Source organism: Odocoileus virginianus, chromosome 7, assembly GCF_023699985.2.
Source record: "Odocoileus virginianus isolate 20LAN1187 ecotype Illinois chromosome 7, Ovbor_1.2, whole genome shotgun sequence".
In the NCBI taxonomy this organism is placed as follows: Eukaryota; Metazoa; Chordata; class Mammalia; order Artiodactyla; family Cervidae; genus Odocoileus; species Odocoileus virginianus.
In genome coordinates, this window is record NC_069680.1 from 22,444,201 (window position 1) to 22,469,466 (window position 25,266).

Below are 25,266 nucleotides of genomic sequence, written 5' to 3' on the forward strand. Positions count from 1 at the left end.
AGTTTTTGAATGAAAGACATTCAAAATAAGTGATTCAATTAGGTTAAAAGCAAAAGGCTTGACAAAGATGCAACAAGCAAATATTAACAAACTGTGCTAATGTCACGCAAGGTTGAATTTAAAGCCAAGAACTGAAATAAGGCAGAAGTGGCATTTAGGATGATAAAAGATATTATCCACAACAAGACCATGATGATCACCTATATGGAGCTTCAGATTTTGTGGTTGGGCAGAATAATGGTTTCCCCCAAAGAAACCGTGTATAATTCCTGAAGCCTATAAACATGTGGCCATGACAAAGGGGGCTTTGTAGATGAATTTCCATAAAAGATTTTGAGATGGGGAGATTATTCTGAATTATCCACGTGGACCCAATGCTATCATGAGGGTCCTCATAAGTGAAACAGGAAGGGAGTGGTGTCAGAGGATGAGTTATGATGATGGAAACTGGGGCTGCAGTGATGGAATTTCTCTCTTGGAAGATGGAAGAGGGCCACAAACCAAGGAATAAGGATAGCCTCTGGAAGCAAGGAAGGCAAGGAAGCAGATTCTCCCCTGGAGCCTGCAGAAAGAAGTGCAGCCCTGCCAACACATTGATGTTAGTCCAGTGAGTCTTCAGATCCCCAGAGCTGTACGGTAATACCTTTGTGTTGTTTAAGCCACTATTAACACATGAATTTGAGCAAACTCTGGGAGCTAGTAGAAGACAGAGGAGCCTGGTGTGCTGCAGTCCATGGGGTTGTGAAGAGTTGGACATGACTTAGAGACTGAACAAGATACATGTACCAAACAACAAAGCATCAAATTATGTAAAGAATAAAGGGCAAGGAGTGAACCTTGTGGTTCAGTGGTTAAGACTCTGTATTCCTAGTGCAGGGGGCCCAAGTTCGATCCCTGGTCAGGGAACTAGATCTCGCCAACTACAGCTGAGACCTGATACAGCAAAAAAAGGCAAGGAATACAGTGATAAATACACAGAAACATTAAAGAGATTTTAACTCACTCGCGTTAGCACACAGAACTGGCTCAGGGGTTGCTAGCTGCTCATCAGAGTCTGTGTACTTTTCGTCTCAAGTACACAACTTTGGATTTCCCAGATTCCTTTGCAGCTAGATATGACCATGTGACTGAATTCCAGCCAATCTGATGTAAGATATTTATGGGCTAAGACTTTTAAGAAACTCACTCTGCTCTCTCTTCCCCCAAGGTAATGATAGGGCCTTGAGACATGGAAGAGTCTCAAGGAAGAAAGAGTTGGGTCTTTGAACCAGTGCTTTCAGGAGAACCACTTGTGACCAGAATGTTTTATGAGAGTGAGAAATAAACTTTTACTGCATTTGAGTCATTGTTTATTTTGATATGTTAGTCTTGCTTGGGCTTCTCCAGTAGCTCAGTGGTCAAGAAACTGCCTACAATGCAGGAGGTGTAGGTTTGATCCCTGGGTCAGGAAGATCCCCTGGAGGAGGGCATGTCAACCCACTCCAGTATTCTTGCCTGGAGAATTCCATGGACAAAGGAGCCTGATGGGCTATAGTCCATGGGGTTGCAAAGAGTCAGACATGATTAAAACGACTTAGCAGCAGCACCTGCAGTCTTGCTTAAGAATTAGGTGAAATAGTAAAAATATATATATTTAGGAATTTTTGAAGACCTAAGGTTAAAACTGATGCTGTGGACTGAGCTGCGCTCAGCGCTCAGTCACTCACTCACGTTCGACTCTCTGTGATCCTCTGGTCTGTAGCTCCCCAGGCTGCTCTGTCCATGGGATTTCCCAGGCAAGAATACTGCAGTGGGGTGCCATTTCCTCCTTCAGGGAATCTTCCCGACCTACGGATTGAACCTGGGTCTCCTGTATTGCAGGCCAGTTTCCTACCACTGAGCCACCATAGGGCTTCCCTGGTAGCTCAGACAGTAAAGAATCTGCCTGTGTTGCAGGAGACCCGGGTTCAATCCCTGGGTCAGGAAGATCCCCTGAAGAAGGAAATGGCAACCCACTCCAGTATTCTTGCCTGGAGGATCCCATGGATAGAGGAGCCTGGTCAGCTATAGTCCATGGGGTCTCAAAGAGTCAGACTTGACTGAGTACCCACACAATAATTAAAATTAATCTGGTCACTCTAATACACATTGGCACATCAACTGCTGGAGACCACTCTTATTTTCAGGTAGTTGTTTCATATTTATAAAAATTGACCATATAATAATTATGGAGAAAATCTCAGTAAGTTCCATTATGTCAGAAGTCTAAGACTACATTTTCTAACCACTATGCAGTAAAGGAAAAGTAACTGACAAAATAGGATTCTACTTCACCTTCCAATTCCAGAACTTTCACAAAAAAAGAAGAAATGACTTCTTAAATTACCCTTTATCTTTCTTTTCATCACTTAATATTTGAAATTTCTTACTTGATTCTTAAATTATTTCTTAATAATTGAGGCAAAAGTGTAGGGGCAGAAATTGGGTTAGTGATTTTCAGGGATCATTGGTGGGCAAAGGAGATGACCCACACAAAGTCATGAAGGAACTTCTGGGGGTAATGAAAATGCTTTGTATCTCAATTGGGGTCATGGTTATGTGGTCTTATCCCAATGCACTGAACTCTACCCTCAAAAGGCTAAATTTTGCTGTGTGTAAATTATACCTCAATAAGCTTAGATTTTAAAAAATAAAGTAAAAGTAAATTGAGATGAGAGAAAATTTATCAGTGATAGAATAGTAGGTTATTTTTTTTCTTATTCTTTTTTCTATCAAAAAAAAAACACACTAATAAATATAATTTAGAATGCCTGTTTGAATCTAGCACAGCCCTCCGTACCTTCAGGTTCTGCATCCTCATATTCAACCAACCACAGACTGAAAATATTTGAAAATTCCAGAAAATTCCAAAAAGCAAAACTTGGATTTGTGGCATGCAAACACTACTTATGTAGTGTTTATGTTGTATTTACAATTATTTACATCATATTGTGTAAGTCACTTCGAGAAGATTCAAAGTATATGGGAGAATGTAGTTTATATGCAAATACTACACGTTTGTATGAGGAACTTGAGCATCTGTGGATTTTGGTAGCTGTGGGGGTCAGGGAGCTAGTCCCCAGACACCAAGGGACAGCTGGAGTACACCGAATCACCTGGTGTTCAAACCTGGCTCTGTTGCATTTGGAATTACCGTGGCAAGTGGGCACCACATCAGTGCCCTCTAGTATGCTACAGGGCCGATATCCAGGCTTTATCACAAAATCCCAGTATCAGGGGAACATCTGGTTGTTCTCTCTTAGAGACACAAATCACCTCTGCAAAAACACCTTCCAAACACAAGATTCATTAGGATGGAGAGGAATCCTCCAGGGTACATCCTGAGCCTGGCACCATCACCAAGCTCTGTATTTACCTCCTTACGACTGTAAGCCATCAGTATGTGGGAGGCTGGCCCTGAAAAGCAATCGCCCTGATGCTCATTATCTAGAACTTTCTAAAAATGGACCATTTTATTTTAGGAAAGAATGTCAAATACAATTTTCACCAATATTTAACAAACCTGCCCTCTCCCTTCCCCAACCCATTTGAACATAACATGGGCTCAGTATCAGTTTAGTGGCTCAGTCGTGTCCGACTCTTGGCGACCCCATGGACTGCAGCACACCAGGCTTCCCTGTCCACCACCAACTCCAGGAGTTTACTCAAACTCATGTCCATCGAGTCAGTGATGCCATCCAACTATCTCATCCTCTGTTGTCCCCTTCTCCTCCCGCCTTCCATCTTTCCCAGAATCAAGGTCTTTTCCAATGAGTCAGTTCTTTGCCTCATGTGGGCCAAAGTATTGGAGTTTCAGCTTCAGCATCAGTCCTTCCAATGAATATTCAGGGCTGATTTCCCTTAGGATGGACTGGTTGGATCTCCTTGCAGTCCAAGGGACTCTCAAGAGTCTTCTCCAACACCACAGTTCAAAAGCATCAGTATAAAAAAAAAAAAAAAAAAAAAAAAAACACAAAAGCATCAGTATAAAGGTGCTAAAATCATAGTCGTTTGGAGGTCACTACTGAAATGCCAGTTGGCATGTTCTGATGCAGTGGAAATGGTATGAGTTGGATTCTAGACCTTCTGTTGCCTGGGCCCTGCCTGCCTCTCCTGTGCCATCTCCTGCCACGGCCACATCAATCACTGCTAATCTTTGCACAGTGTCAATCTGTTCATTTCAAATCTCCATGTGCTCACTCATGATTTTCCCTCTGCTTCTTCATCTTTCTCTGCCAAGATACTCTTACTCACCCATCTGTCTACTCCAAGAAGCCATCCCAGAATTTTCCAGCTAAGTCAAGGACCCCTAATGTTTGTATTCATAGCTTCTTATGTGTCTGACTATTTTTACCACTGACCAGATAGTGTTGAGATTATGTGCTTATGTGTCAGTCTCCTAAATTGTACTGGAAACTCTAAGAAGACAAGATCTCAGAGAAGTAGTCACTACTTTGCCCAAACATCCCAGATCATTAAGACATTATTTTATTAATGTAACTAAAGATTCAGCCAACCAAGAGTGATTTCACCTGCCAGTATGTTGAGGTACTCTATGTCAGAATCCTGGAAAGAGAACAGAACCACATGGAGAATTCAGCAACACAGCAGAGAAAAGGGAAATTCCAGTGGAAAACTTGGTCTTAACCTTATCACCAGGTAATGCTAACAGTGAGTGTCTTTTCATCTGTGAGACAAAGGGACCGAGGAGGGTATTTTACCTTGCTTCTCCATGAGAGTACAGAAACCTGAGGATGAACTAAGTGAAGCTACACAGATTGGTACAAATCAGGGCCACGGTTGAATGGTGGATTGATGGCCAAGTGTCCTGAACCCTGGATGAAGTCCAAATGTCGAATCAGGGTTTAGCCAGGGATCAGAATCCAAGAACTGCTGACCGAAGAGAGCCTTCTTCCTGCCAAAGTGAAAGTCGCTCAGTCATGTCTGACTCTTTGCGACCCCATGGACTATACAGTCCATGGAATTCTCCAGGCCAGAATACTGTAATGGGTAGCCTTTCCCTTCTCCAGGGGATCTTCCCAACCCAGGGATGAACCCAGGTCTCCTGAATTGCAGGCGGATTCTTTACCAACTGAGCCACCAGGGAAGGCCAAGAATACTGGAGTGGGGAGCCTGTCCCTTCTCCAGGGGATCTTCCCGACCCAGAAATTGAACCAGGGTCTCCTGCATTGCAGGTGGATTCTTTACCAACTGAGCTATCAGGGAAGCCATGAGGAAGCAAATCAGGACCAGCAGGAGACTCTAGGAAGATGGTCCAGATCCAGTTGTGTGGCTGGGAGGGTTTTGGCTGGATGGGGCCTCTGTGGAGCCCTGTGGGATAATCTCAGGGGGATTTCTGTTTACAGTGCTGGCTTTTAATCTTTTTATTTTAATATGAGAATTTTAAAAATCAGACTAATATACGCCTACATTTTCATTATAAATATTCAAACATTTTAGATTCTTTGCTTTTTTTTAAGTCAGAGTCTTTTTTTCTCCTCTTTTTTCCTCCCAGGAAATCACAGATAAGAATTTGCTGAATGGTTTTTCAAAGCATGCATTTACATCTGTGTGTGTATGTGTGTACATTTTATCCACACACATATAGCTTCAATTTCTCTTTTTAAAAATATATAAATAGGATCATTTTTTACATAGTGAAATGTTACTTGACTTTTTTTTCACTTGGCACTATGTCTTGTAGATCTTAAAGTGCTACTATGTCTTGATAGAATTGCTGATAAAATCATTTAAGAACTTGTTCTGGAATATTCCTCACAGTATGGTGTTATTTGTTGAGAAGTATTTGGTTTTCATTATTCATTTTGGGGCTATTTCAATGGCTACTCTCCTTATACATACTCCTTTTTACAGATAGCCAAGCATATTGGTAGGTTAGCTAGTTAAAAGTGAAATTGCTGGGTTGAGAAATGGGCATCTTTTAAAGTCTGCAAACTGATTATAGATAGCATGGATTCTGCAAATTGCCTTCCAAAAAACATAACCAGGTTTTGCTCCTACCTTGATACATGCCCTGCCTGCTTCTCCACACCATTCCAAATGGATATTATTCTGAACCTGAGGTCTGATGCCTGTGTTCAGCTGTCACCCACAGATCACCTGATGAATGACCCTCTTCTCTCACTACCTCCTGTCCAGACTCTAGGCTGTCTAAGTGTCACTTCCCTTGGCTGGTCTCTCCTGATGTACTAACTAGGTTTGATCTCTCTATCAAAAATGCACATCATAGTAATATATTTCTTGGTACTTATGTAGCTGTCAAATAATAGTTTAATGCTTGTCTTAGACTCATTCGTTCATTCATTCTTATATTTATTCATTTATTCAAAACACTGGGTGATGGATTCAGTGACTGTCTTGGGTAGGGATTAGGAGCCCAGGCACTGAACTTAAACTTCCTGGGTTCAAAAAACAACCTTGTTTCTTACTAACTATATGACTAAGGTACATAGCTTCCCTAACCCTCTATTAATATCCAGCGCATAGGCTTGTAGGAATGATTAACTGGGAGAGTGTATAAAATACCCTAAACAGCAACTGGCATACTACAGTGGGTTGCCATTTCCTTCTCCAGGGAATTTTCCCAACCCAGGGATCAAACACACATCTCCTGCATTGGCAGGCAAGAGAGCCTGAGCCGCCAGGGAAGTCCAACTGGCATTCAGCGAGTGCTAAATAAATTTTATCTGTTGCATCTTATTATATTGTAATCAATGTGTCAGTCTGGGGATCCAGCAGGGAAGAAGACAAAACTGTCCAAAATTGAATAATTTCACATTGGTTATAAAGAAAATAAATGCAGGGTGGTGGGCAAGGGAGATTTCTTTTACACAGTGTGAGCAAGGGAGGCCTCTCTGGAAAGGTGACTTGTGAGCCGAGGGCCAGATAAATAGGGGAGGCATGAGCTCTAGGAAGAGTTGGGGGAAGAACAGTTTAGCCAGAGGACACCGCAAGTGCAAACATCCTGGGGCAGGACCCTGGTGTGTAAGAACAGAGCCCATGTGATGGGAGGATGGAGAGCAGAGGTGAGGTCAGGACCTGTTTACTCTAGGATCCCAGTGCCTACCCTGGGGCCTATCACTGCGTAAGTATCCAACAGCTTCATGAAAAAAGTGTATCAGTGATGAATGGATCAATGAGTGAAGAAAGGAAAGGATGACATGAATGAGTTAGAGGCCTCCTTTTGCTCCAGGTACTGTCTGCCCATTTTCATTCCCTCCAGCCTCTGGAGAAGAAGCAGGTAGCGTGGTCAGTTGGTGAGTGGGAGATGTGGGTAGAGATCTCTGTCTGGATGTGATTTGAAGGCCCCTTAGATCACGAATGGCACCTAGGTACGGCCACCTGCCAAGAAACTGATAGGAGTCTGGGAGAAGGAATTTGTATGGATCACGTGCATAGAAAAGGTGACAATGGACATTTCATCCAGACAAGCCTGGAAGGGTTTTCATGGAAGCCTCCCATTTCCAACTGTGAGTTTGTCAGAAAACAAACTGAATGAATGCTCAGAGTCAATGCCCAGGCATTTGCTACCCGTCCAGGATAGCCAGGGGTTTCTGCTCAGGGTGACTGGTGCCCCGACTGTGTTCACCCATGGACAGACACATGCAGCCAGGCACCCACAAACACACCAGCTCTGCAGACTTCATGTCGGTCTAACCCTTTGGTTGGATGTGGCTGCCTAAGGCAGAAGGAAAGTAATATTTACTAACCATATAAAAGAGAAGTAGGATCCAAGTTTGCAGAAACACAAGAATCTGAACCTGGTGAGATGTGATTAAACAAAAAACTATTAGCATTGGTTTAGCACATTAGCTTTTCCAAGCTGTTTTTAAGCATATGTCTGTGTGTGTGCTAAGTTGCTTCAATCGTGTCCGACTCTTTGCGACCCTATGGACTGTAGCCCTGCCAAGCTCCTTTGTCCATGGGATTCTTCAGGCAAGAATATTGGAGACTGCCATGCCCTCCTCAAGGGGATCTTCCTGACCTAGGGATCGAACCCACATCTCTTATGTCTCTTGCATTGGCAGGCGGGTTCTTTACCACTAGGGCCGCCTGGGAAGCCCCTTTTTAAGCATATACTCTCTTATTTATTATCATGACTACCTCAAATGAGAAAACTAGCTTTCTAGTAGACAATGATCCTAGGCCCAAATCCCAAGCTTTTCCTGCTAGTCAGTGTTTATGTTCTAATCATAAATTATAGTGCATTCGAAAATCCAACCTTCAGAGCCAGGCATTTTTTCCAGGCAGTTTTAACATATCTTTATCTATATTAGACCTATGTTTATTTATAAGATAAATAAAATTTAAATTTTAAATATTAAAATTTTTTATAAATGTAAATAATATTTTATTTTAATCAAGTCAGTACTTTAAAATATTCCTTTGTTCACTCATATGTTCAGCATACAGTATTTGAACCAGCTGCATGCCAGGGTAATTGTTTTTGATTTTCACAAATCCTTAACTAGTGGGATGAAAAATAAAGCAGTTTGTATTGCTTTCCTATTCATAGTTATTAGATTGGTGCAAATGTAATTGCTGTGTTTGCATTGTTGAAACTTGCTGTTTGATATTAGAATACATTCTTAATAAATATGGTTACATTATACATTATTTTAATGTGCATTTCTTGTTTGTTTTTTTTGCTAATGACTTAATTACTTGCTGCCTACTTTATATTTATTTGACACTATGGAAATGATTTTAGAAAAAAAGCAAATTCGAGTGATTTTTTATGAGTTCAAAATGGGTCATAAAGCATCAGAGACAACTCACCACATCAACAATGCATTTGGCAGGAACTGCTAACAAATGTACAGTGCAGTAGGAGTTCAGGAAGTTTTGAAAGGAGACAAGAGCCTTGAAGATGAGGAGCACAGTGGCCAGCCATCGAAGGTAATGGTGACCAATTGAGAGTAATCATCGGAGCTGATCCTCTTACAACTGCATGAGAAGTTGCTGAAGAACTCGACATTGATCATTCTATGGTCAGTTGGCATTTGAAGCAAATTGGAAAGGTGGAAAAGTTTGATAAGTGGGTTCCTCATGAGCTGATCTAAACCCCCCCAAAAATCTGTCATTTTGAAGTGTCACTTTCTCTCATTCTGCACAACAACTAACCATTTCTCAATCGGATTGTGATGTGTGATGAAAAGTGAATTTTATGTGACAACTGGCAATGCAGCTCAGTGGTTGGACTGAGAAGAGCCTCCAAATCACTTTCCAAAGCCAAACTTGCACCAAACATAGATCATGGTCACCGTTTGGTGATCTGCTGCCTGTCTGATCCGCTCAGCTTTCTGAATCCTGGTGAAACCATTACATCTGAGAAGTATGCTCAGCAAATTGATGAGATGCACTGAAAACTGCAAGGCCTGTAGCTAGCAATGGTCAACAGGGCCCGAGTCTTCTCCATGAAAATGCCCAATCACACATCGCACAAACAACACTTCAATAGCTGAAAGAATTGGGCTCCCAAGTTTTGCCTCATCTGCCATATTCACCTGACCTCTTGCCAACTGACTACCCCTGCTTCAAGCATCTTGACAACTCTTTGCAGGGAAATTGCTTCCACAACTAGCAGAATGCAAAAAATGCTTTCCAAGAGTTGGTCAAATCCCAAAGTATGGAGTTTTACGCTACAGGAATAAGCAAACATATTTTTTATTGGCCAAAATGTGTTGATTATAATGGTTCCTAGTTTAATGAATAAAGATGTATTTGAACTTAGTTATAATGATTTAAAATTCACAATCCAAAACCGCAATTATGTTTGCACCAACCTACTACCAGCCTTCAGGATCCTTTTATCTTGTGGTTGTCTTGAGAGAAGAAGTCCTCCAAAGAAAGTACACCTACCCCCTGGGGCTAAGTTGGCCAGTTTGTTTTTTTTTTTTCCATGAAATCTTTAACACCAGAGTGATCTTGTTCATGAAACTTTCTAAATTTGAAGGGCAGGGTCGCCATGGCAACTAGTATAAACGGACCACTCCTGTAACTCAATGAGCAGCTGTCTGGAACATTTCTCCCACTGGGGCTGCCCCTGTCTCCCTGCAGTCATTTCTTTACTGGGACTTCACGAGACCTCCGCTCTGTATTCCAACTCCGATACAGGTCACACCTGAAGCCCCTGCCATATTGCCTCGGGACCAAATCCATGAATGGCTGACATTTCCTAGTATCTTCAACACAGTTTTTATTCACATTGTCATGGGACTTGCCGATGGGGGTGAGAGACCTGTGTGATGTCAGAATTCATGTTATATCTGGAGACATGAAAAAATCTTTTCTAGACCTATAGGAACCTGAAGAACCAGAGAAGAAAAGAAGAAAAGCTTGTATTTTCTTTCCTTTTTAAAAAAATTTTTTTTATTTGATTTGATTGTGCCAGGTCTTAGTTGGGGCATGCAGCATCTGGGATCTAGTTCCCTGACCAGGGATCAAACCGAGGTCCCTTGGCTTGGATCATGGAGTCTTAGCCACTGGACCACCAGCAAAGTCCCAGCTCATATTTTCTTGTGCTTTGCCTTTTATAAGACAGATGGCTCTAGAAACACTACAAACTATGCTCTCTGAAAGGGGAAAGAGAATGGACAATCTTTCCCTTGACAAGTGTTTATTGGGCACCTGTTGTGTGTTGGACACTGCTCTAGAGGCTGGAGATTCAAGGTGCAGGGGTCAGGGGGTCTCTAGTGAGCACCTGGGTAGCTGTGTGTGAACAAGGGTGCTTTATGACTTGCTCATAAGAGTGCCCTGGAGTTTTCTTGCATGTTGTCTTGTATATAGTAAGTGCTTAACAAACACTGTCAATGACAGTAATGAGGATGGGAAATAGGAAAGTACAATGAATCTCAAACCAAGAGGCCTGGTGACTCCAGGCAAGTCAGTTTGGCCTCTCTGAGCTGCTTCATTTTGAAAATGGGAACAGTAATATCTCTCTTGAAAAGGTATTGTGAGAGTTTAGCAAGATAATGTCCCTGAAAGGGTGTGGTGTAGTGGCGGGCTATAAGGAGCTCTCTCGAGGACTGTCTGCCAGGCTGGAGCTGGGGGGTGGAACTAGGGGCAGGGGGCAGAGGACAGGAAGCAGCAGGAGCCAAAGGGGTCAAATGAACCCTTTTGGACTTTCTCCAAAAAGCCACATGGAGCCCTGGAGGGTTCTAAGTGACAAGGCAGCTCAGTTCTGCAACCACCCTCTGGTTGCAGCCAGGATAGAAGCCCAGAGCTGGAAGGACAGCTGACAAGCTTCTTCCCTAATGCGAATGATTCATGATGACCTGTGCAAGGGAGCATGGCTGGGATAGAGAGCAGTGGGCACATCCAGGCGAGTGCATTCAGTTCAGTTCAGTCGCTCAGTCGTGTCCGACTCTTTGCGACCCCATGGACTATACAGTCCTTGGAATTCTCCAAGCCAGCATACTGCAGCGGGTTGCCTTTTCCTTCTCCAGGGGATCTTCCCAACCCAGGCATCGAGCCCAGATCTCCCGCATTGCAGGTGAACTCTTTACCAGCTGAGCCACAGGGGACCCTTTGGGAGATATTAATAGAAATAGCAGGACTTGGGGTTGGTGACGTGGGTGGAGATGAAGGAGCTGTTCACATGCAGTGGAGGCAAGATGACCTCCTGATGTTTTGCTTGCACATCTGGGTGGAGAGTGGTGCCTCCAGCCTGACATGGGGGATAAAGGAGGAGGAATGAGTTTGCGTGGCAAAGGGCAGAGTTAACCTCACACACAGGGGTCTGCAGGCTGAGCCCAGCGGGGTGTCTAGGAGCTGACACCAAGTCAACAAGCCCTGTGCTTCTCCAGTGAGTCTGGAGTCAATGGATCTGTGCTTGTGTTTCAACCACGTGCCTTATTGATCACGTCACTCATGGTTCCACGGATACTTCCTGGATTATGGGTGAATGAAATGGTTCTCAACCCACTGGGATCTCCAGTCTAGTGGGAGGAGCATATAGCCAACATGTGACCATTTGTGGAAATGGAGGCAAAGACGGTGGACTGTGTTTGACAGTAGGTGGTGTAGATGGTGCTGGTGTGACTATACAGGTGGGTCAAGGAAGACATTTAAAGGCAAGTGACTGTTGAAAATCGGGAAGAGGTGATATTTAAGATCAGGTTGGAAGAATAAGAGACCTCAGGCAAGTCACATGGTCTCCTGGAGCCTCAGTTTCAGTGGTGTTTTCTTTCTAGATAAATGATGTTGCCTATCAATGCATCTCTAAAGTTCCATAAATGTTTATGGATACAGCACTGTTTATGAATAACAGTGGAGGTGTGGGAAGCTTTGTGCCCTGTCCTAATGTCCTTGATGATACCACAAGGAAGGAAGAGCATTTTCTTGCTGTCCCGCAGTCTCTCTCTTTGAATCAGAGGTCTTGGTCTGGTGAAGGAGTCAGGCCACAAATTCAACACTCCAGCCCCCAACTCCACCTCCATGACTGAGGGTTGGGGGTGGGGATGGAGACACAGGCTGCATTGCACTTTGTGGCCACAAGAGGGCTCGCAGCTCACAAACTTTCCCTCTAATAAATCTTCCTTGTTCTCTTTTGACAGTTTTCGCTGGATGGGGCCTGTCCTGGAATGTTTGAAACTGTTATTTGATGATGGACGCGCGTCAGACAATTATAAGCACTTCTATAATAGGTAAACATTAATTTTTTAGCATCTTAATTCTATAAATGTTTCAATGTGTTGCTCACAGGAAGCTATTCAACTGCAGATGGTTCAATCCAAAGATTGCATTTGTCATCTTCTGGAGGTTTTTCCTTTGAAATTAAACGTCCCCATTGAGCGTTTCCTTTCTCTGTCATCCTCAGCCAGCTGTGTGGTTCCATTCGTGGTGGTGATTGTTCTTTCCCCATCAGAGGCATGTTTCTGTCTTGATTTCGATGGCCAGATCTGCTAGGCCGTGGCGTGTGCAAGCATGAGTGAGTTCTGCTTATGATTCGCTGTCTGACCCTGCCATGTCAAGCTGGAACTAAGCAAAAAGAGGGATCTCCCACGAAGGGAGCTCTGGGAGCTGGGAAGGCTTATCACTGCGCAGGGGAGTTCATGCTGAGATTTCCAGGTCAGCACAGCAGAGGCTGAAGAACTGGGTGCAGGGCCAGCCTTTGCACAGATGAAAAAATTCCAGGGTCCTGGTGCCTCCTTCTGTTGCTAGGAGGTCAACACATGACCATGAACTTGCCCCTCCAGAGGGCACTTTTTGCTGCCGTTCCTCTGAGCTTCAGTCACACAGAGAATCGTGGGTCCAAGTGGACCTTCGGGGGAGGAGTTTCCAGCCCACTGAATCCAGGAGCACTTGGTCATCATCCTCAGCCACTGCGTGGTCAGGAGGCATGGGGACCTCAAGTCATAAACCCTCCTGAGTCGAGGGAACCTTTTCACAAGGCTGGTGACGCTGGTACTCAGGAAGAAGGCTTCAGCGTCTCAGTCATTAAAACTGATACATCTACTCAAAGAGGCATGTGAGTTCACCCCTATATTGGATCCCTCGACAACTGTTTTTATTCCAAGCTTGCTGGTCTTCAGGATCTCTGTTGACCTGGCACGTTGTGTATCTGTTCAAGCAGTCCTCAGCAACTCTTGGATGGCGTGGATTTGGGAGGAAAAGGAAGGGCATCCTGTGTGAATCTTGATGCCAGAGATCCTAGAAGCTGAATGAGGGTTTGTCCCTGTCCAGACTCAGCCATTCCAGTGCCCGAAGCTGAGAATATGACACACCAATGGAGGGAACTGAGAGGTGATTCAGAGCCAAGGGTGGCTGAATCGGGGACTGGGTATAGCAGAAGGTCCAGCGAGAGTCCTACCCGATTGTTCTTTGGGGTGTGGCCACACTGTATTTCTTGTTGCTTGGATCTCGCTTGTCTGGTTCTTTTGTCTTTTCTGTTGATGTTATAAAATCCATCCAAAGAACTGCTATTAAGAACTTTGTTTCTTTTCTTTACTGAAACCCTTGATTGATGTAGCTATTGAGAGAGCAAGCAGCTCACCCTCTTCACTCTCAATTCTTTTGTTTTCCCTGGAGACTGAATTTTCTTTTCCTGAATGCCCTGTGGACCCAGGTTCCACATTATTACTATTTTTTTCATCTCATGCAAATCATTTCCTGAAGCTAAAATGACCGCACTTTCCCAGCACTCAGCAAACCTTCCGGCCAATGCCACTCCCTCTCTCCCTGGACGACTGCTGTCCTCACTTCCTAGTGCTGGGGACGGTGGATTTTCTGGTCAGCCCCTGGGTTCAACTCCAGCCTCTGCTATATTTACTCCGTGTGACTTCGGGTCCAGCGTTTAATATCCTGGAGTCTCAAATTCTTCATGTTAAAAATAGGTATAACAATGATCTACAGCTAATACAGTTGTAATAAGAATTAAACGCATGCAGACTTTATGTAAAGTATCTAGGCCAGTGCTTGGTACACAGTGAGTGCTCAATCGATTGAATAACTATTATTATTGCCTTTGTTGATTTGTTAGGAGGGTGGATGAGAGGGTGGATGTAACAAGTTCAGCACAGTTCCTGACACTTCGTAGGTGCTCAGCTTTGTGGTTATTCTTGTCTTCCATCTGATGGACTCTTTCTTATCCTCAGCTATGGTTCAACCCACCTATGAGCTAACTTGCTGACCTTATCTGTTGTCAGTCAGCAAATGTCGTAACTTCCCTTGCTGTTGGGGGTGTGAGTGTGTGTGCTCAGTCGTGTTCTACTCTTTGTGACCCCAGGGACTGTAGCCCACCAGGCTCCTCTGTCCATGGAATTCTCCAGGCAAGAATACTGGAGTGGGTTGCCATTTCCTTCCCCAGGAGATCTTCCCTATCCAGGGATTGAACTAGGGTCTCCTGCATCTTCTGCACTGGCAGGCAGATTCTTTCCCACGAAGCCAGCTTACCCCAAAGGACCAAGTGGGAAGAATGAAGAGAGGTAGGTTAGGGTTAGGAATTCAGATACAAGAATCAAAGAGCTTGTGGATCAATGAGGGCTCTCCTTGGCTGGTAGCACTCCCCTTGGGATTACTACCATTATTCCACCCCATTATTCCACTATCTGTTATTCTATCCCGTTATTCCAGTTTAACAAGAAAAATCAGTTCACAGAAGCTTGTGGAGCTGTTGTTGTAGGGTCAGATCCCAGTCCTTGGTGAGCACCCCTGGTTGTCTGGGATTTGTGTTAGTTTTCCCTAATTTCTTCATGCTCATTTTCTTTCCCCCATCTCTTCTTGCCTTTGGATTTAGTACAGGTTGGGTTGGGAAATTCCAGCCTGTGTGGGAGGGTTTGAGGGAAAGGTTTGTGTCCAGAGACAGGAGAGTAGCACGTTTTCAAGGCTGGCCACGGTGGCCACAGGAGGACAGAGGCCTTGGTGAAGGGGTGACAGGGGGGAAGACCCAGGACCTGGGCTCTGCCCAGTATGGTCCCATCTTCCTCCTCATCCCCCATCCCTGTTTATCGGGTCCTCCTTGAACCCCATCCCCTCCCCTCCCCCAGCCACTGTCTTCACATACTTCCTGGGGAGGAGAAGAGTCTGGCTGGCAGGGTCTATCGAAAGGACCATCTCTGTATTCTAGGAATCTTGAAAGTCAGGGATGCTGATGCTCTAGGTTAATGGGCCAGTGGGAAAAGAGTTTGGCCAGACAGGCTCATAGTTCTGTTCTGTTTTGTTTTTTTTTAGTTGGAGAATAACTGCTTTACAGTGCTGTGTTGATTTCTACTGTAGAACAGTGTGACTTGGTCTCTGTGTGTGTGTGTGTGTGTGTGTGTGTGTGTGTGTACATATATCTCCTCCCTCTGGAGCTTCCCTCCCACCCCCCATCCCAGTCCCACCCCCTCTAGGTCAGGCACATATTTGGAACAAAATGGAATCTTCTACAACCTTTGCCTGGGTATTCTCTGAGAATTCCCACCCATAACACAGTCCTTCTCCTTTTAAAATATTCCTTAACACAGGCCGTTGCACCCATAAAGGTGACCAGAGTCATAAATACTAACACAAACATATCGTGAGTATTTGTCATGTTCTGTGCGCTGTCAGCATTCTGGATGCATATTTTCCATTTAATCCAGGTAACATCAAGTCTTGTTATTCCCATTTTACAGAAAAGAAAACTGAGATTTACAGAGGTTAATGGCTCACCTAAAACCATATAGGCAGTACAATGTAGAACCAGTGTACAATGTAGAACCAGTATTTAACCCCAGATAAACTCTTAGAAAACTCATAGTAAGAAATTGACATTATTTTTTTTTATTAGTGTATGCATGGTATTTGGTTATTTTTTCTAGACTAGTTTTCTTAGATTCAGAGAATTGTTAAAACACAGAACATAGGACTATAGTCCCCAGTTTTTCAGTAGCTCTGGGGTGGGACAGGGTATTTGTCCTAACACGTTCTTGGGTGATGCTGCTCATGCTGGTCAGATATCACATATTGAAAACTACTCTCCTAGTCCAGCTGATGCTATGTGTTGACTGGAGATATTCAACTATAAAGGTGTTGTCAACTTAGACTCAACTTGCATGGTTCATGTGTGACTAGGGCTAAGATGTCAGTTTGCACCAAAAAAGATAAGATCTTTTCAGTGAATCCACAGCACGCATAGATATGAAGAAGAGGTTTAAGCTATAAGAAGAGAAACTAGAAAGGTGGGCTAAGTCCAAAGCAATAATTTATCAGCAGGTTGTTTCTCTAAAAGATGCCATCAATTGTGCACTGGGTGGCCTTAAGTAGCACTGGCAGACAAAATGAGAAATTCGCTTGTTTTTCAGTTCTCGTTCAGTTCCAGCAGTACCAATGAGAAAGCTTCAGTTCTATGCTTTTTCCTTTAACACCTCTCAAAGATGCTCTTTAATTTCCTCTATCAACAAAGCCTCAGGATAGGGAACAGTAACCAGAATTTAATACCCTCTGTGTTTTTATTGATGTGCTTTATTTTGCCTTTATTTCATATATGCCCTATTTAAACAGCTTGTGAAGATAGACCATCTTGGCTTGAATCTGCTCTGCCAGTTAACAACTGTGGGCAAAGTTCTGAACTTCTCTGTGTTTCGGCTGTCCCAGTTTCAAATGAGGGTCAAGAGTTTCTAGGGCTTCCCATGTTGTGCTAGTGGTATAGAATCCACCTGCTAATGCAGGAGACACAAGAGATGCAGGTTCGATCCCTGGATCAGGAAGATCCTGGAGAAGGAATGGCAACCCACTCCAGTACTCTCGCCTTGAAAATTCCATGGACAGAGGAGACTAGCAGGCTACAGTCCATGGGGTCGCAAAGAGTCAGACACGACAGCACAAAGAGTCTCTGCTTCAATGTTTTTACAAGAATTGAATGAGTTAATATTTATAAAGCACTTAGAAGTTTTCTGGAACATACAAAGTGCTACATATGTACTTATAAATAAATGAATAAATAATTCACAGAGCTATGAAAAGTATTGTCTTAAAGTAGCGGTCCCCAACCTTTTTGGCACAAGGGATGGGTTTCCTAGGAGAAAAATTTTCCATGGGCTGGGGGTGGCGGTGGGGGTGGGGATGGCTTCGGAATGATTCAAGCACACTACATTCATTGTGCACTTTATTTCTATTATTATCACATCAGTGCCTCCTCAGATCATCAGGCATTAGATCCAGGAGGCTGGGGACTCCTGTCTTAAAGCAATTAAAGGGCAGAGAGGGCGTGCTGGAAACAGATACTGCCCTGCCGCTCCCAGCCCATGCCAGACAGCACAGGTCCCAGGTGGCCACAAGCAGTGGTTGAGACTAAGTACTTAAGACCAAGGTCCATGTGCTCACCCTGGCCCTGCCACTCCAGCAGGCCTGGAACAGGGTTCTGGTTGAATGAGGTGCATGCAGCCTGGCAGCAGGTCAGGGCAATGCCCACAGTGGTGAGGCCCGCTGGAGGCTGCAGGAAGGCAGTTGAGGCTCCTGCTCAGATTGGCCATCACTTTTCTGTGCTCATTAAGTAAGGGTGCTAAAGAGTGTCTGCTGTCCACTCACACTCCACCAGTGGGGATGTCTGAGGATGCTGGACGTGGAGGGCTGGGGCCCCAAGGCATAGGGGAGAGGCACCTGGGTTGGGCCTCAAGTAGGTGAAGTCCTGGGCTCACGTGTCTGCTCACCTTAGCCAGCCTTTTGACGTGGAGCCCTTCTGAGCCAATCCAGTTGTGTCTTGTCCACCATCTTGCCTCAGTCCAGCCTTCCTTTAGTTACCTGGGACCTTGTGAAATATCCTAAAAAGTGGGTTCAGGGCCAGCACCCCAGAGATTCTGACTCAGTGGGGCATCTACATCTTTAATCAGCACACTCATGATTCTAATACAGGCAGTTCAAGAAACCCACTTTTGGAAATTCTACTGCTGCCTTTTTAAAGGGGAATGTTACTTTGTCTTTATTGTTTTAGAATTTTCTGTGTAATTTTTTTTTTTGCTGGCACCAAGTCCCCTTTGAAAGGAAGAAAGTGAAAAAAGTGCTGCCAGATAGATATGTGTGATGGCATTAAAGGATGAATTTATGAAGTTCAGAGAGCTTTGAAAACATTAAGTCATTTTCTCCATTCGACCTTTTCATTCCTTGCATATTATGAAAAATTAGATAAATTGCTCTGAGGTCATTAAGCAGAAGGTTATGTGTGCCTAAAATCTTCAGCCAAAAAGAAATCAGAGCTTTTACCATGCTGTGTTAAAAAGCGTAACCCAATGTGAGTCTCTGTGACAAACTTTTGAAATAAGAAGGCTGGAATGTTAGTGTTAGGATACTACAAACCAGTGTTTCTTCCTTTTTTTTTTTTCTGTTTTTTGTTTATTTGTTATATCCAGTAAAAAGTGTATTCCATGGTACTTCCAACTTAGAAAAAATCAGTTTCTAAAAAAGAACACCTTGTCAGGCACAGAAAAGATGAAGAGAAAATGCCGATGAGAATGCAAATGAGAACAAAATGGTAAACAATATGAATTTTGTGGGATGGTGTGAATCATTGCTCTTCATGGTTCTTTGGTTGATGGAAAGACAACACGATGGGAAATTCTTCCAGCAGGGGATTTTTTTATTACTGTGGTTAAAGGGAGACAACATAAAATTTACCCATTTTAAGTGTATAGTTTTGTGGCATTCAGTGAGCTCTCATTGTTTAATAACCATCACCATCAACCATCTGCAGAAAGTTTTCATCCTCCCAAAGCGAAACTCCATGCCCATTAAATCCTAACATACCATTCTCCTCCCCACCCCCAGACCATGCTACTATCTTCTCTGTTGCAGGGAGAAGTCGATTCTGACTCCATGGTGAAACTGTTTCTTTGGCTTACTTTCTGTCACTTTTGTCATTTATAATCACATATAATGTCCTGCCTCAGAGAATCCTGCCCCTTCTCCCTGACCCTTCCCTGGTGGCTCAGATGGTAAAGAATCCACCTGCAGTGCAGGAGACCAGGATTTGATCCCTGGGCTGGGAAGACCCCCTGGAGGAGAGCATGGCAACCCACTCCAGTACTCTTGCCTGGAGCATCCCCACGGGCAGAGGAGCCTGGGGGGCTACAGTCCATGAGGTCGCAAAGAATCGGACATGACTGAACAACTAAGCACTCCCTGACCCTTGAACTAAAGCGCCTTTGTTCATAAGCCTGTCCACCTGTAGATTGCAGGAAAAAAGAAATTAACACAACCCCCTAGGGGAGGATTCTAGGAGATACTAGCAAGATTAAATGTCCTTTTTACTGTTTCTTTACCTCCCCCCATCTCTGATCCATAAAATAACCTGGCATCCAAACCTCGACAAGATGGTTATTTTGAGACACTAGTCTGCCATCTTCTCAGTCAGCTGGCTTTCCAAATAAAGTTGTATTCCTTGCCTCAACACCTCCTCTTGGATTCATTGGCCTAGAGCGTGGCAAGCAGAATGAGCTTGGACTCGGTAACATCTCCATGAATTTGACTCCTCCAGGTCCCTCTTATTATAAGTGGAATCATATAATGCTTATCTTCTTGTGTTGGCTTATTCCACTTTGCATAATGTCCTCAAGATTCATCCATGTTGTAGCAGCTGTCAGCATTTCCTTCTTCCAAAGGCTGAATAAAATTCCATTTTATGTTTAATCATACTTTGTTTATCCATTCCTCTATCTGTGGACACTTGGATTGCTTCCATCTTTTGGCTATTGTGAATAATGCTGCCATAAACATTCGCGTACAAGTCCTCCAGCGGGGGATTTTAATAATAAAAAGCAATGACCCTTTCCCACTTCCCTTGCCAAGTCTGGTCTGATACTCCAGAACTGGCATGGCTCCTGCTGCTTGAGTGACACTCAGCTTGAGATGCAGCGAGTGAATGGCTGAAACCCTGGAATCACTGGCCAAGCTCTTGATAATTCCCCTGGAGGCTGAGTTTACTCTTGCAGTCCATCAGTTTAGAAGTTCTCACATTTTCTCCCACAAGGACATGCTTCATAAATCTTTTGGGCAGAGATTTTTTAATTGAATGCAAATGAAAAATTCCACCAGTTGATTTGAAATCACAGAAAATAATGATGAGGGTGGGATGGAAGATGAGAACATGGTCAGCTTCAAACTTTTGTGTTAAACATTGCTCCCAGTTTGTGTGTTGCATTTGTGTTGTTTCCAGTGCTTCATTGCAGAGCTGGCTAAACCAGGGCAGAGCGGAAGAGAACTCCTGGTAAATTTCGTCTGATGTCAGGTGAGAGGCAGGTTGTGTGTGTGTGTGTGTTAGTCACTCAGTCATGTCTGACTCTTTGCAACCCCATAGACTGCAGCCCCCCAGGCTCCTCTGTCCATGGGATTCTCCAGGTAAGAATACTGGAGTGGGTAGCCACCCGCTTCTTTAAGGGCCCTTCCCGACCCAGAGATCAAACCTGGGTCTTCTGCATGGCCAGCGGATTCCTTACCATCTGAGCCGCCGGGGAAGCCCGAGAGGCAGGCACTGCTATTAACTGTCTGACAGGTTTACAATGTGGATTTAAGAGTCACTGGGCAGCATGACCAGAGCCACAGAGGCAGCAGCTTGTAGGACCTGCCCCCTCCCTAATGGACAAGGAGTGAACAGTTAGATGAGACTCGTAGTGTGACAGATGTCTATTTCCTAGGCTGTGACTGAAGGGAATGGTCTGCAGCCTATTCCCTTTGAAGGAGGTTTTCAAAGTTGTAGCCCTCTTGGGAGCAGCAGTGGGTGGTCAGACCAGAGCACTGCTTTAAAGGATGCTTCTTCCTTGGTTCTGTCCTCTTCCTTGGTTCTGGCCCCATCAGGCTGCTTCCATCTCACTCCTCCTTTAAAACTGGCCGGCAGAAGCCCTCCCATGCAGTGCTTCCTAGGAGGTCGGACTGTTTTCAGATTCACTTTTTGCAAAGGGCTTTGAAGACAAAAGGAGGTGCTTTCTCTTCACGCTGCTCCCCCTTAATTTAATCTGGTCTTGCAGCCTCTCCAGAAAACCAGTTCTGGTCCTGTTCCCGCAGGGGTGTCATGAGCTGTCAGCTGAGATGCTGCCACGCCTGCGCTCGCAGCCCCCCTCCTCCTGAGTGTGGCCTTGCTAACCCCACCTACCCACAAGGCCGCACCGCCTTCCTCCCAAAATGATCCTCTTAGCCCTTCAGCCCTTTCCCTCTCTGTTCCGGACTCATCACGTTGGCTTAGAGATTCTGCAGTGAGGAACTTGGCTCTGCCAGGACATGGATAATCAGATCATTGAGATAGACTCTTCCGAAGCACAAACCTGGACATGGCTTGTGATTCTTATTGGAAATCTTTCAGAAACCTCACAGCATCCTTAGGTTCTGTTTGGGAGGTACTGCACATCATTTGAGCTTTCTGTGATTATTTGCGTCGGGTGTTCGTCACTGGGCTGAACTGTTCTACAGTGAGACTGATCCATCATCCCTGAGTGCCGGCATGCAGCAGCCACATGTCTGCTTGACATTTTCTGTTTCTAGTCTGCTATGGACTAGAAATCAGAGTAACCAACTAGTTAACATCATACATGAGAATGAATGAGATTGAACCTCGGTGGCATGATAAGGTGCAAGGAGTTTGAAGTCAGATAGCTCCAGGTTCAATTGCTGTAGTTGATTGTATTGACCGATGGCATCATGAGCCAGTTCTTTAATCTCTCCAAGCCTCAGTTTACTCATCTTTAAAATGGGCACAGGAGTGGGTTACCACCCACCACGTTTCCTTCTTCACAGGATCTTCCTGACCCAGAGATCAAACCCATGTCTTCTGCAGGGGCAGGCAGGTTCTTTACCACGGAGCCACCTGGGAAACCCTTTTCACATAGGCACACAGTTACAAATCTAACAAATTTTTTTCTTCTAGATTTGGCATTTTATATTTTGGACCTTAAAAACTGGAATATAATTGCTTTACAATGTTGTGTGAGTCTCTACAGTAAGCATCGTGGATCAGTCATATGTATACATAGATCCTCCCCCTCTTGAGCCTCCCTGCCATTCTTCCCATCCCACCGCTCTAGGTCATCATAGAGCACCGAGCTGAGTTCCCTGTACTGTAGAGAAGCTCCTCGCTGTCTGTTTTACACATGGCAGTAGCATTATCAATGGGCTTTTAAGATCTCACCTTGCAATTACAGTATGCAGTCTTCAGTTAAACTCCCGAAAGCATGGGAAATGGGTAGTAATCATTTTCAGATTGACAAGGCCTAATCATCCACAAGTTCTAACAAGCACTTGATGGGGAGGGGTCACTGAGGAGAAGTGACTCTTGTTGACTTAGATTGGAATTGGGCTCCTCACCCCTGCCCTGTCTTTGGACTCTGTCTTCTGCCCACCGTTCTCACAATGGGAGCTGTTTTCAAGGTCACAGCCTTGCGAGTCAGGCATTGTTGAGACCATCTGGACACTGCACGTGACTGAACCCTGTTAAGGCCTTTGCACAAACTTTTAAGACTCTGGCGAGTGGGTGTAGAGATAATATCATCTTGTTTGGTGTGGAGTAGACTCTTGAGAGTCCCTTGGACTGCAGGGAGATCCATCTAGTCCATCCTAAAGAAAATCAGTCCTGAATATTTATTGGAAAGACTGATGCTGAAGCTGAAACTCCAATACTTTGGCCACCTGATGTGAAGAACTGATTGGAAAAGACCCTGATGCCGGGAAATATTGAGGCAGGAGGAGAAGGGGACAACAGATGATGAGATGGTTGGATGGCATCACCAACTCGATGGACTTGAGTTTGAGCAAGCTTCTGGAGTTGGTAATGGACAAGGAAGGCTGGCATGCTGCAGTCCATGGGGTCGCAAAGAGTTGGACACGACTGAGTGACTGAACTGAACTAACCACCCAAGACAAGCCTCGTAAGTTTATGTGCTTATTAAACCTGCCACCTACCCATCTGGCTTTCCTGGGGGCTTAGTGGTAAAGAACTTGCCTGCTAAGCAGGAGACATGAGCTTGATCCCTGGGTTGGGAAGTTCCCCTGGAGCAGGAAATGGCAACCCACTCTAATATTCTTGCCTGGGATATCCCATGGACAGAGGAGCCTGGTGGGTTACAGTCCATGGCATTGCAAAAGAGTCAGACACAACTTAGCGACTAAACAACAGCCCATCTGGGGAGGTCTGCCTTTTCCTCCATCTCTCCTGGCCCTCTGTGTGTGGGAGCCAGTTTCAGGTTTCACCTGAGAAGCACCTCAGATTTAAACCATTTTCCATCCTGGAGATCAAGCAAGAAGTAGCAGAACCCTTTGAGAAAAGCAATACCTCTCCTGGCCCAGCATACAGGGTTACCTTGACGAGACGGCTGCATGGTGGGTGTGCAGCATGAATGCCCCTATGTTCACCTGTGGTGGCACCACTGACTGCTTCGAAGTGACAAGGGCAGGCCCCAGGCAGGCAGTTGTGTCCTCGTTTGTGCATTAGAGGCAAAGAAATGTGCAGAAGCTGGATTTTTAAAAACAACCCACCAGAGTGCATTGGTGCCCAATTGGTGCCACCTTCCTATGAAGGTCAGGCCAACACAGAGATGGAAGACCCGTTCTTTCCCAAAGTTCGCACAAAAATGAGTTTATGCAGCTGCACCAGTTCACGCTCTAGCAATCTTGGATATGTTAAGATTTAGTATGCCACCCCAAGTAGGTGTGTGTTCTTTTGCTTTATTACAGTTTTTAAAGTGCTTAAAATATATTTTAAAACAGCACCCATTTGATTACAGTGCCTTGAAGCAGAGCCAGGTTTGAAACTACCATATTATGGTGTTTAGCCTGCAAAACTCCTGGTTCCTCCTTCCAGTCTGCAGTACCTGGAGCTTTGTTTTCCCAGCACTGGCCATGTCCCACGCATGGTACGCAGCATGCACATGCTTCATCTCCCTGGGCACCGCAAATGCTCCGAGAGGCAGATATAATTACCATCGCCAATTTATAGGGAAAGGAGCACAGAGAGGTTAAGTCACTTGCTCAAGATCACATAGTGAAAGAGAGGCAGAGCTGGGGTTCAAATCTACCCTCCAACTCCAAAGGAGTCTCTGATGGGCTTAACTGCCGAGTACAAGCTGTGCATCCTTCATTCCACAAATGTGTTAACTGTTCCTAATGGCGTGGATGAGGCAGGCCTGAAAATAAGGGACTTTTGCCTGCAATGAGGGAGACCTGGGTTTGATCCCTGGGCTGGGAAGATCCCCTGGAGAAGGGAAAGGCTACCCACTCCAGTATTCTGGCCTGGAGAATTCCACGGACTGTATAGTCTATGGTGTCTCAGAGAGTCGGACACAACTGAGTGACTTTCACTTCACTTCACTTCCTCTTGAAAGAAGGTATCTTTTTATCTTCATAGTGTTGGTAGGACTCAGTAAAAATTGGTGAAGAATCATGTATAGTCATGTTCCCTACTTTTATAACAAGTCATTCAACGGGTAGCATATATAGCACCTGTCACCCACAGAGATCCAACTTCTCTAAATTTTTATCTGTTACCAGTAGATCTTTGGAACTGTGTTTGCAATAAAAACCTCAGGGTGGTTTTTGCTAGTACAGGATCATCCCCTGTGGGGTGTTTCTCTTAGTGAATGGCTGAGCCACTCATCTGCCCATCCCCCGATCCAGGGGCCCCTGCTCTGGAGATGCTGTTAGTGATTACAGCTATCTGGCTGTCCTGCCAGGTGGGACCACTGAGCCTCTGGCCTAGTATTAACTTTCTGCTTCAACTCCCCAGGACAAAACCGACGAAACTTTCTGGGCTGTTGACATCTCTATTTTGCTTTCTCTCTGTGTAGACTG

The 25,266-nt window shown here is 44.6% G+C and overlaps 1 protein-coding gene across 2 annotated transcripts in view; it reads left to right on the forward strand.

Annotated features, from left to right (window-relative positions):
• Positions 1-25,266, forward strand: part of PLPP4 (phospholipid phosphatase 4) — a 216,063-nt gene that overhangs the window by 33,033 nt on the left and 157,764 nt on the right. For both annotated transcript variants that reach the window (XM_070470292.1, XM_070470293.1), the window contains exon 2: positions 12,597-12,686. In XM_070470292.1, the coding sequence (XP_070326393.1) occupies positions 12,607-12,686 (80 nt within the window). In that variant the 5' untranslated portion in view covers positions 12,597-12,606. The remainder of the gene's footprint in view (positions 1-12,596; positions 12,687-25,266) is intronic.